Here is a 14,238-nt window from a genome sequence, read left to right on the forward strand (position 1 = left end):
TAATCGAATGGACTGTGTGAGAAATCTACCTGATCGGGAATTTCACCCCACTCAATATTACTCACTACTGACTTCAGTGGGGAGCTAAATAAGATGGGGTGTAAAGCCAGGGTCGCACCCGATCCCATCAGCTTTCCAACAGGAGGGTTAGGTTAAAATTGGCTCCACGACATTGTTTCCGTGATTCTCAACTTATTGACATGTATGTTCGAACATTAAGAAATAGGAGCAGGATTTGGCCCTTTGAGTCTGCTCCGCCATTCAATCAGATCATGGATGATCATCCAACTCAACTCCACTTTCCCACATTATCGCCATATCCCTTAATTCAGGAACCAAAAATTTTATCGATCTTAAATATGCTCAACAACTGAGCATCCACAGTTCTCAGGGGTCGAGAATTCCAAAGATCACAACACTTTCAGCGAATAAATTTCTCCTCATCTCAGTCCTGAATGTCTGACCCCTTATTCTGAGACTGTGACCCTGTGTTCTAGATTCCTCATCCAGAGGAAACATTTTCTCAGCATCTACCCTGTCAAGCTCTTTAAGAATGTTACATGTTTCTGTGAGATTACTTGTTATTCTTCTAAACTCCAGGGAATAGAGGCCCAGTCTACTCAACATCTCCACCTAGGACAATCCCCTCATCCCAAGAAATGGTCCAGTGAACCTTCGTTGCACGCCCTCTTGGGCAAGTTATGTCCTTCCTTAGGTAAGGAGACCAAAACTGCACACAATACTTCAGGGGTAGCCTCACCAATGCTTTGCATAATTGGAGTAACACTTCTTTACTCTTATACTCCAATCCCTTTGTAACAAAAGCTAATGCAGTTGCTGCCAGACCTGTTGAGTTTGTCCAGCACTTTTTGTTTTTGTTTCTAACATAAAATTTGCCTTCCTAATTGCTTACTATACCTGCATGTTAACTTTCTGTGATTCGTGTACAGGAATACCCAGGTCCCTCTGAATGCAAACATATTCCCCAATCTCTCAACATACAAAAAATATTCTGCTTTTTTTCAATTTTTACGACCAAAGTGGATAACTTCACACACATAGCATAGACTAATGACTGAATGACATGATCACACCAAATATTATTTAAAAATGCTTCAAGTCATCCTTTGCTCAAGCAAGCAGAGAAATTATTGTGATCAATTAAAGCGATGCTTAAATGAATAGCTGAGGGCAGCTTCAAAAGCAATCAAATGGGAATTTAATAATGAAGAAATGCAAATGAAAAGTTGACAATCAGCACTTTCTTTAGCACAGTGAAATTATTTTTAAAAAACTGCAGTAAATGAATATGCAAATACACTTTTTTCTGTGCTTGTTAATGTTTTTAATGTAAGTATTAAGGTGCACAGAAAACAAAGATTTAGTATGATTCACTCCATCTAATCTCTGGCGAGTATAGTCACTGAAATCGAGCCACTGCTCAGAAAAACCTTCTACTTCACTTACACTGCGTGGGAGAAGAGGTGGGTGGAAACAGCTCTGAATTGTCTGTGTGATCCACTGCACATATGAGCTCCACACTTTCAGTGGCTGAATACATGTAGTGGGGGGGGTGGGGAGAGAAAAGAGACACACACGTAAAATATGTGTATATATTTTATATATACACACACACACACACAAACCAGCAAACTCAGGAGCAAATAAGCATGGAATTTAAGCATATAAAACACAAGACAGAAATACCATATATTTCAAACAAGCCAAAAGGATTTGTGCTGAAGGAGCCCTCTCTAAAATGCTGTTAATTTTCCCCTTGAATTCTTAATTAGCTGGGACCACAGCACCGGAATACTTTGGTAAAGTCAGATCAAGACGCATGTCGTGTGCCAAGTAGTTTGCATTATTGAGCCCTTGGTAAGGATCTGAGTCGCTCGCTCCAACCTGAAACTCCTCTGTTGCCACACACCACTCCTTCATCAAGGGTTTTATGGTTGCCAACCCTCCAGGACTGTCCTGGAGTCTCCAGGAATTGAAGATTAATTTCTCAGGCATGGCTGCAAGCAAACCCGTGAGGAAAAATCACCGGGACATTTTAAAAAATTGGCTTTTTCCATTGTTTTTTGTTTTCCCAAGACATGCGTCTTGGGAACAATGAAGCTGCTTGATTGACAGGTCAAGAATTGTTTAAATGGACAAACAAGAGTCTCCTCACTTTCCAATTGGCACGGGAAGGCGGTACACTGCGAGGCTTGACATGTTGGATGACCAATGGGGGAAGGGAACCTGGTGGAGCTATTGGGGGTGAGAGGTCATGTGATGATACCCGTAGGACTGGAAACCCGCAGGTGAATGGTCAGATAAAATACACACAGACCTATGGTAGTTCAGAATTGGTTATAATGGGGGTGGGGGATAAAATGAGAGACACGGGTGACCTCCCTCACCATTTCATTTTCCCTCCCTCCTCGTGTGAACACACTCTGCCCAAACCTGTCCTGGTTGTGGAGATTCCACCACTGCATAGCGGCCGATTTTGTAACTTGTTGATTCGAAGCTGCTCAATGGAGGCTGTGTTGTGATGTTGTAAGTTACCAATTAAACACTTAATGCTTCAGCAGTCATCATTAAAGGGTTTAATGAGTGTTCCTGGGGAGGAGGGCTATTGGATACAACAACTTGTGGTTAGCACCACAGCCTCACAGCTCCAGTGACCCGGGTTCAATTCCGGGTACTGCATGTGTGGAGTTTGCAAGTTCTCCCTGTGTCTGCGTGGGTTTTCTCCGGGTGCTCCGGTTTCCTCCCACAAGCCAAAGGACTTGCAGGTTGATAGGTAAATTGGCCATTATAAATTGCTCCTAGTATAGGTAGGTGGGAGGGAAATATAGGAACAGGTGGGGATGTGGTAGGAATATGGGATTAGTGTAGTATTAGTATAAATGGTTGATGGTCGGCACAGACACGGTGGGCCGAAGGGCCTGTTTCAGTGCTGTATCTCTAAACTAAACTAAACTAAAACTTGTATTTCTAAACTTTTAATGTGGTAAAACATCCCAAGGCATTTCAGAGGACCATACTCAGACAAAACTTGGACACCGAACCACGTAAGGGGACAAACGGTCTAATATCCTACCTCAGGAAGCTGCAGCAGTGTGAAATTTTCAATTCCCAACATTTGTCAACCTTTGGTCACTGTGACCGATGGGTTACACTGATTAAACAGTGTCAGGGGAACTGGAGGGGCTACTCAGCCTGGTGATACAGGGCTTCCAAATTTAACACACTCACAATTCAAGAAACAAAGTAGCTTGGATAACTGACTTAATCTAAACTGATGGTTATGCATTATAACACAACTGCTAGTCTCAGTGGCTTCTCCAAATCCATTCTTCAATGGCTTCGTCAGCCCTTCAGAACGTTTTCTATAGAGAAAAATAAAAACTCCAAACAAACAAGAAAAAAAAGACTTGTGCCTTTCATGACCTCAGGAGGTTCCAAAGTGCTTCACAGCCAATTAAGGATTTTTTTGACGTGCTGTCACTGTTGTAATGTAGGAAATCCAGCAACCAATTTGCACACAGCAAGTTCCTACAAACAGCAATAGGATAATGACCAGATAATCTGTTTTTAGGCTTTGGTTGAGGAACAAACATTGGCCAGGAGACCTGGAGAACTCCTCTGCTTTTCTTTGAATAGTACCATTGGATCTATTATGTCCACCCAAGGGAGAGTGTAGACAGGGCCTCGATTTAATGTCTCATCCAAAAGACGGCACCTCTGACAGTGCAGCACTCCCTCAGTACTGCACTAGGAGTGTCAACCTGCATTTTGTGCTCAAGTCGCTTCATCAGAATGCTGTCAGACAAAATCTGATAATGATCTACATGAGGCAATATTCAGACAGGTGACCAAAAGCTGCAATTAAACCTTGGCTGTGAAGTTTGTCTACTTTGGCCCTAAACTCTGGAATTCACAACCTTTCCAATTCAGAGGCAAGGAAGCTACCGACAGACATGACTGACGTGTGAAACTCGTGGTTGATTCTCAGGAGACCTCTCCCTCTTTCAAACACAGGACTTTTATTACTGTTATTTTCCCTTGATTAGCTACTGGCAGCACACCTAAGTCTCTGTGAGGGGACGACTGTATTCTGCTGTGAGTGGAGGGTGGAAATGATCTAGGTTTTCTTCCAGAACAACCTGAAGTACATCCTGCAGATCAGGAGTGCTCACAGAGCAGAGGCAATGAGCTGTCGACATTCACACCCTCAGCTGGAAACTGGGACATGTTGCAATTTGGACCCACGCCAGTTTGCCGATAACTGCGTGGACGAGGGGAAGGGTTGACAGCGAGACTGGATTGCACTGAAGGATTGAGCATCAGTTATTTATGTGGGAGCTCGTGGAGTGCCAGAGGTGAGAATTTCAACCAAGACATGACACCTAAAATCAACTAAAATGCTGAATCAATGATCAACAAGTGTAAACTTTGTCGTTGAATAGTATGAACAGAAAATGCCCTCAAACACTGTTAGCAATAAGATTCCAAATCGCCTTTTATATAAAGTATGACTCCGTTTCCCCTTCTTACAAATATTCTTGTTTTTTTTAATATCTATATTCACTGACCCATAGCCTGCTGAATAAATTATCCAATCTTCACAACATGAGGGAAAGAGGCAGGGAATGTTTGGATTCACTGGCAAAATTGAAAGGACATTTTCTGCTGCAGTTTTCCAGTGAACATCAACGCAAGCTCGAGGAACAGGACCGCATTTACCGATTAGGCATGCTCCAGCCTACCAACTGAACATTGAGTTCAATAATTTCAGAGCATGACTGCCCCCCACCCCTTTGTTATTTTTGTTTTTTAATTTTTATTTTAGTTTGTTTCATCATCCAATTTTTTTTTTTACCATGTGCTTGTGTGCTGTTTTTTCATGTTTGTGCTTTTGGCTAGGGCTTTCACTACATCAATAACTCACTCTTTGCCTTTGCCCCATGACCTCCTTGTCAGTTATTCTCTGTGACCCTCTGTCCTAGCAACACCTTCCTGCTTGCTATCTTTTGCCCCACCCTCGCTTTATTTGCTTAAAACCTATTACATTTCTAACCTTTGCCAGTTCTGATGAAAGATCACTGACCTGAAGCATTAACTCTGCTTCTCTCTCCATAGATGCTGCCAGACCCGCTGAGTATTTCCAGCATTTCTTGTTTATATTTAGGATATTTTCTGGGTGAGCTGGGCATTCTCATGTGATGAGTTTACCTTTGCTTTGCTGTAGAGCATAGAAGATTGCTATTGAGTCTCACAGCACAGAAATAAGGCAATTCGGTCCATTGTGCCTCTTTGAAACAACTATCCAATTAGTCCCAATCCCTCCCCCCCCCTTCAAGTGTCACTCTAAACAGAGCATTAACAGGCAGTCCCAGCAGTCTATTCCAATCCTGTGCATGCCGTTGGTGCAAAACAGCAGCAGCAACAACTTGCCTTTATATAGTACCTTTAAAGTAGTCAAATGTCCCAAGGCATTTCACTGGAACATAACCAAACAAAATTTTACACCAAGTCACATAAGTAGATATTAGGGCAGGTGACCAAAATCTTGGTCAAAGACGTAGGTTTTAAAGAACATCGTAAAGGAGGAGAGAGAGGCTGATAGTCTCTCTATTTATCCCCTGTGTAAAACCATACAGCAGCTGCTTAAGGTTGGGTGTAGTATTAGGACATGTTTCCTCTGTTATTTCAGCTGGGACATTACACAGTAGTTCATTAACAAAGATGAAAGTGATGTGTGTGATAGAATAGAGACAGTCTGTTGTTATCCCAGGTGTAATGTGAAACAACAACTGGTTACACAAAGCAGACTGAAATAACAAGAATACAGAAAACAATTATTAAAGAGCGAGGAAATAACAATTTTTCAAGTCGATAAATCTTGAACTAATGCACAATGTGGGAATGTTTTTCATATTCTGTAAAGTCATCTCCAGATTTTCAACTTGGACTTATCAAAATGCCATTTGCTGACCATTCAATTGGAGTGCTCCCTGCCTCAGATTCCAGCTCTTTACGCTCCACAGTAATAATTTAATTCTGACTTGAGTTTCTCTGCTGTGGCTTATTTACAAAATGAAAGTGGCGTCTGTTGTTGAAAAGCCATTGCTAATACCCCAGTCCAAACAGGCAACCAGAGACAACAGTTGGTGGCACATCAGCGATTGGGAGAAGTGTACGGTGAGATTGTTGGCTCTGTATAACCTGTTTATTCAAAACATGCAACGGTTACAGATTTCCAAATGGCATGTCCAAGCTTTGCCCAGGGAGATTTTGGAGAGAAATATTTCACTCTAAACCAGCTCTCCCAATGCCAGTTTGCACCCTATAGGTGATCTTCAGCTTGTTCTCTCCTAAGCAGAAAGCATTTTATTCTTCAAATGTTGCTTTGGCTCAGTTGAGCCTCTGAATTGGGAGATTGTAGGTTCAAAACCCCATGCAGGAGGCTGACGTCAGTGCAGCACTGAGGGAATGCAGCATTGTCAGATGAGACAATAAACTGAGGCACTACTTGAAGAACAGGGACATTTTCCAATGTACTGGCCAACATTCATCCCTCAGCCAACATTACCAAGGCAGATTAATGGTCATTCATCTCATTTACCATTTGCAGGACCGTACTGTGCACAATTGGGATTGCCTGAAGTTGAGAAAGGCACTATATAAATGCAAGTCTATCTATCTAAATTGCTGCATGCTATTCATCAGCTGTGAATGTCCGAGAACATAAAAAGGTATTTACATAAATGCAAGTTTTTCCTCAGTAAATAGAAATGGCACAAGTTAAATAGTATACTGAAATTAATATTTTTTAAAATCAACAACAATAAGCAAAGAACCCATGATCATAGTGAGGTTAAAGAGATAGGATACACAGAATATGTTAAAACCCTTTGGGCTCTGAAATGACTTGTGGAATATGTGAAAATTGCATGTGAACACAATGCATTTGTTTGAACTTCGACTCTCTGCCATTCTACCAGAGGCGCTAATCTATGCAATCAAAATGAGTTCTGCACCATAATAGCAGTGGGAGAAATTTTCAACAAATGCGCAAAGTATTTCTTTGCTCGCAGCCCACCCTGTAATGTAGTATTTTGGGGAGCAGTAATACCCTGTTCTGTTATCTCTACAACCTTGATTGGGATGTAGCTCAGACTGTTGGGGATAAAGTAATCCAGTTCTGTTCAAATGGTTATCAGCACCATTTGCAGAGCAATGCAGCTGGACAGGGTAGAATGCTGTTTGGATACACATGTCTGTTCTATAACGTTCCAGAGTTCTGTGATAAGAAAAACATGTGGCAGAGACCTAGAAGTGGGAAAATATGACATTCCTCTTCAAAGACAGAGCAGCCAATAAATTAGAGGCCAGTTAGTCTTCCACTGTCACCTCTTCCTGGAGTTAGTTGAGGTCAATCAATCTAAAGGATGGGTCACCTTAATGAGCAAAGGTTGACCCCTAATATTTTTTCTAAATACTCTTTGTCAAGGCTGTGCTTCTCCAACTCTGGCTCCTTGTCCATCATCCACTGCCATCGCCCCTACCATTGGCGGCCTTGCCTTCAGCCGTCTGGGGCCCAAGCTCCAGAATTCCCTCCCTAAACCTCTGCACCTCCATCTTCTCTCTCCTCCTTTCAGATGCTCCTTAAAACCTACCTCTTCTTGACCAAGCCCTGAAGCCCCCTTCTTTGGTTCGGTGTCAATATTTCTCTGATTACATTCCCGCGAACCACTTTAGGAAGTTTTACAATGTTAAAGAAACAGTACAGCAAGTTATTGTTGTAGTAGCCACTTTGTGTACCGCAGTGGCCTGAGAAAGTGCTCGTGTGGTTTCTAGTTTTGGCAGCATCACAACCTGCACAGGAGTCTGGTGGGTGCATGATGTCAGAAACAATGCATTATCGATAATTACTTCCTGTTCACTATGCGCTGTTGAATATTTGGGAAAGCACAATTTGTTACAGGACAGATGAACAGGAACAAGCTACAAATGTTGAAAATGTGAAACGCAAACAGAAATAGCTGGAAAATACAGAGCCAGATGAGCTAATGTTACTGGTATAGTTGGGCTGTATATTTTACGCCTGATCTTACAAAGGGTCAGATCACAAATGTTAACTTAGCTTTTCCCTTCACAGCTATCGACTGACCTGTGTATTTCCAGTCTTTTCTCTTATTGTTCAAGGACATCAGCACGGGTTTGGAAAAGAAAAATCATGGTCACCTGACCCATTGGGAGGTTTTTGTAACATTGCTGCATGAAAAACTGGGAAATGCAGTTGATATTATCCTTTGGAATTTTTGAAAAGGTTCCATAATAGGAACCACAGAACAAGAGGGTGGGTTGGAAATTGGAGGGCAGCCATTTGTGAAAACGGTTCAACTGAAAATTGGAAGGAGGTCGTGATTAGGAACATAGGAGCAGGAGTAGGCCATTCAGCCCATCGAGCCTGCTTCGCCATTCAATACAATCATGGCTGATCTTCCACTTCAATGCCTTTTTCCCCACACTATCCCCATATCCCTTTATGTCATTTGTATTTAGAAATCTGTCAATCTCTGCTTTATACATAATGACTGAGCTCCCACAAACCTCTGGGGTAGAGAATTCCAAAGATTCACAACCGTCTGAGTTAAGAAATTTCTCCTCATTTGTGGCTTCCCCTTTATTTTGAAAGTGTGTCCCCTGGTTCTAGACTCTGCAACCACAGGAAACATCTTACCTGCATCTACCCTGTCTATCCCTTTAAGTATTTTGTATGTTTCAATGAGATCACCTCTCATTCTTCAAAACTCTAGTGAATACAGGCCCAGTTTCCCCAATCTCTCTTCATAGGACAGTCCCACCATCCCAGGAACAAGTCTGCCGAACCTTCATTGCACTCCCTCTATAGCAATAACATCCTTCCTAAGGTAAGGGGACCAAAACTGCACACAGTACTCCAGGTGCGGTCTAACCAAGGTTCTATACAATTGAAGCAAGACATCGCTACTCCTGTACTCAAATCCTCTTACGATAAAGGCTAACATACCATTAGCCTTCCTAATTGCTTGCTGCACCTACATGTTAGCTTTCAGTGACTTATTGACAAGTACACCCAGGTCCCTTTGTACATCTACACTTTCTAATCTCTTACCATTTAAGAAATACACTGCACATTTGTTCCTAGACGAACACATCTGCAGGAAGTGTCAGTGGCTGCAGAAGTTTGAGCTCTGGGCTTCGGAACTTGAGTGGCAGCTGGAGTCACTGTTGTGCATCCGTGAGGCAGAGGACTACATGGATAGCAGGTTTAGGGAGGTGGTCACACTGCAGGTTAGGAGCATGCAGGCAGAGAGGGAATGGGTGACCGCCAAGCAGTCTAAAAGAACCAGGCAGGGAGTGCAGGAGTCCCCGAGTTATCTTGCTTGCTAATCTGTTTTCCATTTTGGATACTGGTGAGGGCGATGGTACCTCGGGTGACTGCAGCCAAAGCAAAGTCCATGGCACCACAGGTGGCTCAGCTGCAAAGGAGGGGAGGAAGAAGAATGGAAGAGCAATAGTGATAGGGGATTCGATAGTCAGGGGATCTGACAGGCGTTTCTGCAGCAGTAAATGTGACTCCAGGATGGTGTGTTGCCTCCTTGGTGCCAGGGTCAAGGATGTCACAGAGCGGCTGCAGGACATCCTTCTGGGGGAGGGTGAACAGCCAGAGGTCGTGATCCACATTGGTACCAATGACATAAATAGGAAGAGGGATGAGGTCCTGAAAGCAGATCTTAGGGAGTTAGGAAGGAAATTAAAAAGCAGGACCTCAAGAGCAGAAATCTCAGGATTACTCCCAGTGCCAGGTGCTAGTGAGCATAGGAATAGGAGGATTGATCGATTGAACATGTGGCTGGAGAATTGGTGTAGGAGGGAGGGCATTGGAGAACCTCTGGGGACCCTTATTTATTTATCAACATGTGATTTAGACAATGATGTTGTCAGTAAAATCGGGACATTGCAGATAATACCAAAAAAAGGGATAAGGCACATCATAAAGAGCAGATTCAAAAAGGATGTTGGTCTCGGGTGTTAAATGATTATTATAGGAGCGTGGAACCAAAAAAGGACGTGTGTGTTATATGGGACAATGAAGTAATTGTTAATCGTGAGATTTAGTGCTTATAATGGATAAATGTATCAAACTGCCAGGTCACAGCTTAGATGGAGTGAAGTAGGCAAATTATGCTTCATTAGCAGAGAGTTGGAGAACAAATCAATGAGGTTGCATTGTTGATGAAAAGGGCATTGGTCGATTTTGATCTAACATACTGTGTGCAGTTCTGATCACTTAATCACAGCCACTGCTGCCCTTGAAAGAGTACCGAGCCAAGCTATAAAAAAAATTACTTCGACTGTCAGCAATTTAAGTTAAGAGAAAGGTTAAAGAAATTAGGTCTGTTTTGATTGCAAAAGAGGCTTTGAGGTGACCCAACTGATGCTTTTAAATTGGCAAAGCGACAATGTTGATTCAGCCATTATAGGGAAGGGTTCAAAGACAAAAGGTCACAGGTTAAACAAACAAGCAAGCTTCAAGACTGGAGGATAGAAACCTGAACAGTAATGGAATTGTGGGTTCCGAAGAAAATTATCTGTCCTCGAGGAGAAAGGAGGGATTGGAGGGACATGAAGGGAAGGTAGGTTTGTTCTTAAAATGTCTTGTGCTCGATGTTCAAATTAGCAGCAGTTTTGCACTGAAGATGTACGAGCCACTAGGAATGCAGTTCACTCCAACCTCTCTGTCCAGCCATCTGAGGAAATCAACTGTCCCCCTCACGAGTCTGAGCATTACCAGTTCTAATTGAATAGAGCATTCTGCACTTTAACTCCTTAAAGAAAAGGCTGAGGTGGTGACGAGAAGAGGTCTTCAAAATTATGAAGGGGTTTGATAAGATAGGCGTTAAGATGTTTCCACTTGTGCGGGGGGCGGGGGAAGTCCAAAACTAGGGGCCCATAAATTAGATTAGATTAGAGATACAGCACTGAAACAGGCCCTTCGGCCCACCGAGTCTGTGCCGATCATCAACCACCCATTTATACTAACCCTACACTAATCCCATATTCCTACCACATCCCCACCTGTCCCTATATTTCCCTACCACCTACCTATACTAGGGACAATTTATAATGGCCAATTTACCTACCAACCTGCAAGTCTTTTGGCTGTGGGAGGAAACCGGAGCACCCGGAGAAAACCCACGCAGACACAGGGAGAACTTGCAAACTCCACACAGGCAGTACCCAGAATTGAACCCGGGTCGCTGGAGCTGTGAGGCTGCGGTGCTAACCACTGCGCCACTGTGCCGCCCCAAAATATAAAATAGTCATTAATAAATCCAATAGGGAATTCAGGAGAATCTTCTTTACCCAGAGAATGGTGAGAATGTGGAACTCGATACCACATCGATCCAGGGGAATACCAAAGATGCATTTAAGGAGAAGCTAGATAAGCACATGAGGGAGAAAGGACTGGAAGGATATGCTGATAGAGTGTGATGAAGTAGGGTTGGAGGAGACTCATGTGGAGCATAAACGCCAATATGGACTATTCGGGCTGAACTGTGCTGTAAATTATATGTCGTTCCATGTATTCTAAAATCCATCATGAACGCCCATTGAGAAATCCTATTCTATCACTGTGAATGCCTTTTGAGAATAATCATTCATTTGGTATATCAAAATTCAATTGCTGAACTTGCAAAACCTTGAAAATATCTTTACATAATTGCATGAGCTATGAACTCCCTACTTACTGGGCTCTAAACAAACTCTAAAGAGGGTGACGAGAGAGGGGGAAGAGAGGAGTGATCCACTGCAGTGCGGCTGTGAGAATATCAGTTATTTTGTTTTTATTTTTGCCCCTTTTAATAACATCTCCCTCATTATAGCACATCACACCACTGCACAGACCGGGATGAGGAGGCTCCTGTCACATTGCTCTTCTGTAAAACAGCCACTAGAGAGTGCACAAGAGCAAGCTGGCTGGGCAATCACAATGCACAAACCTGCAAAGTACATGCTGCTTAGCAACAGTGATGATAATAGGTAGCTATTAGCTTTGCACGTGGGAAAGATAATATAAATTTGTAGTTTAGAAGGTTTATTAATGTAAAAAAAACTGAACGCACTGGCTTGTTATTGTACATTTTTATCTCAAACAAAATACACACCTTTGTAAGTTTACCACTGACCACACACTTACAAAGCTTTACGTTTGCAAATTAGGTTGCAAAGTGCAAGTGAAAAATCTTATAAGTCAACTGACTAAAACCGATCATGATCCTATTTTCCAACTTTGCATGCAAAACCTGCTCCCAGGGTGGAGTACTGCTTCACTCAACATCACACAACACACTGGAGGGCAGCAAACAGGGGCGATTGCTGCTGACTTACTGGGTGTCACCTCAGGGGGTTGGTCAGCATGAACTGACTCAGCTGAGTGCAAGGCAGTGGACTGACTCTTCATAACACCATTACTGGCAACATCGGGTGCGGATGCTGGCATTCATTGCACAGCAACAGTGGGAAGAATAAACAGCCGTTACAAACAGGAGACAGAAAAAGAAAACATAGAAGTAAAACGATACAAAAAAATAAACACATTCTTTTCCACAGACACATTAAAAAAAAGGGGCAGCAGATGGGGAAAAAGAAAATCAATGGATGGTTTTACATTTGTTCAATTTGAACCCATCAATTGAAGCAGTTATTTTAATATCATTATCCAATAAATCAGATCAATAACACACACACATGGAAAAAGCTGCTTTGCCGAGAAGCGCCTAATTCATAAATTGATTGATGGGTATGAGGTTGGTACGTGCAAATACTTGTCTATACAAATATTTTCATAGATAACAGTACTATGCCAGCAAAGTCCTAATTTGAGATGAGGTGGAGCCCAGGCCCTTGTCATTCTGTCTCAGAAGCAGTAATGGGTAAGATCTCTCCTTTTCCATTTACTCTGCGTGATGCCTGTTTTTTTCCAGCTTTTTAAGCTTTAAATTTACGGAACTCTACAGAACAAGAAAATGACAACATTCACAGGATTTAAAGAAATATACAAATACATGATCTTCAATTGGCTGCTCCTGCTCCAGTCTAGGCTTTGTCATCAGTCACTAAGGTTAACCAACTGAACTGCCTGTGCCCTAAAGTTCACATACTCTGATTTCTGACTGCCTTTGTGCCAAGCTTGTTATCACAGGGCATTCATGTGTTAATGGACACTGGATATTTACCAGAGGGGCATTGGTCCAGCTATCTGGGTTCTGCTGAACTGCTACAAACTGCTTGCTCACTGATGCTTCACCTTTTGGCTGCCATTAATGCGTCACAGAGTTTAGAAATAAGCAATTTAACTCCCTCTGCTGATTAATTCCATCTTCAGGCAAATAACCAAGAACCCTGTACCTCACAGTGGCAAGCTCAGTTCGCTCCAAGTCAACTTGTAACCTGACAATGAACAAACTATGTAAATTCCATGAAAAGGACAATATAGCTAAATAGTCCTCTGCAGTGTGAAAAGGAATATGAGACAGCCATTGGTGCATAGTTTATACGATGACTACAAGAATTAAACTCGAGTTGTTTGCTGATCAGACCAAGATTGGCTCATCATTTTTAATTACACTTATATTATTTCTTTCAAATAGAGTTTAGTAAATCATACAGCACAGAAGGTGGCCATTCAGCCCATCGAAGCTATGCTGGCTCTTTGAAAGTTATCCAATTAGGCCCACTTCCCCACAGCAATAGCTAGACTTAGTTGGTTCATGCTGTCGGATGAATTCATTGTCATTTAGGATCTCACAGGACATACAGAATGTGATAAAGAACCTCACAGGAAACATCGAATGTGATGTAACATCTCACAGGACATATGCAATGTGACATATAATCTCTGATGATGTAATGTAAGCCCTCACAAGGATGTAATGGAAAAATCTCAACACATATTGAATGCAATATGAAATCTCAAATGTCAAACAAGATCTCACAGCAAAAATGGGATATAATGTTCCATCTCACAGGACATAAAGGATATGCAATAGGATCTCACAGGACTTGGATGGATACTGGATCATTTTTGATAACATTACATATAAATTCACTCTCTCCTCCATTTCCTTTACTGCAAGATTTTGCACTGAGGTTGCCTTGCCTTTACCAGTAGCATTCAATGTTAAAAAA

At 42.2% G+C, this 14,238-nt stretch overlaps 1 protein-coding gene across 3 annotated transcripts in view; it reads right to left on the bottom strand.

Annotated features, from left to right (window-relative positions):
- Nucleotides 1–14,238, bottom strand: part of camk2g2 (calcium/calmodulin-dependent protein kinase (CaM kinase) II gamma 2) — a 346,094-nt gene that overhangs the window by 26,581 nt on the left and 305,275 nt on the right. Inside the window, exon 17 of one of the 3 annotated variants that reach the window (XM_068020526.1) lies at nt 12,202–13,061. The exons of the other annotated variants lie outside the window; for them this stretch is intronic. Coding sequence (XP_067876627.1) covers nt 13,039–13,061 — 23 coding nt within the window. The 3' untranslated portion in view covers nt 12,202–13,038. Of the gene's footprint in view, nt 1–12,201; nt 13,062–14,238 lie in introns of those variants that run through there. 3 annotated transcript variants of the gene reach the window in all.

The sequence above is a fragment of the Heterodontus francisci genome, chromosome 42, assembly GCF_036365525.1.
Source record: "Heterodontus francisci isolate sHetFra1 chromosome 42, sHetFra1.hap1, whole genome shotgun sequence".
Lineage (NCBI taxonomy): Eukaryota > Metazoa > Chordata > Chondrichthyes > Heterodontiformes > Heterodontidae > Heterodontus > Heterodontus francisci.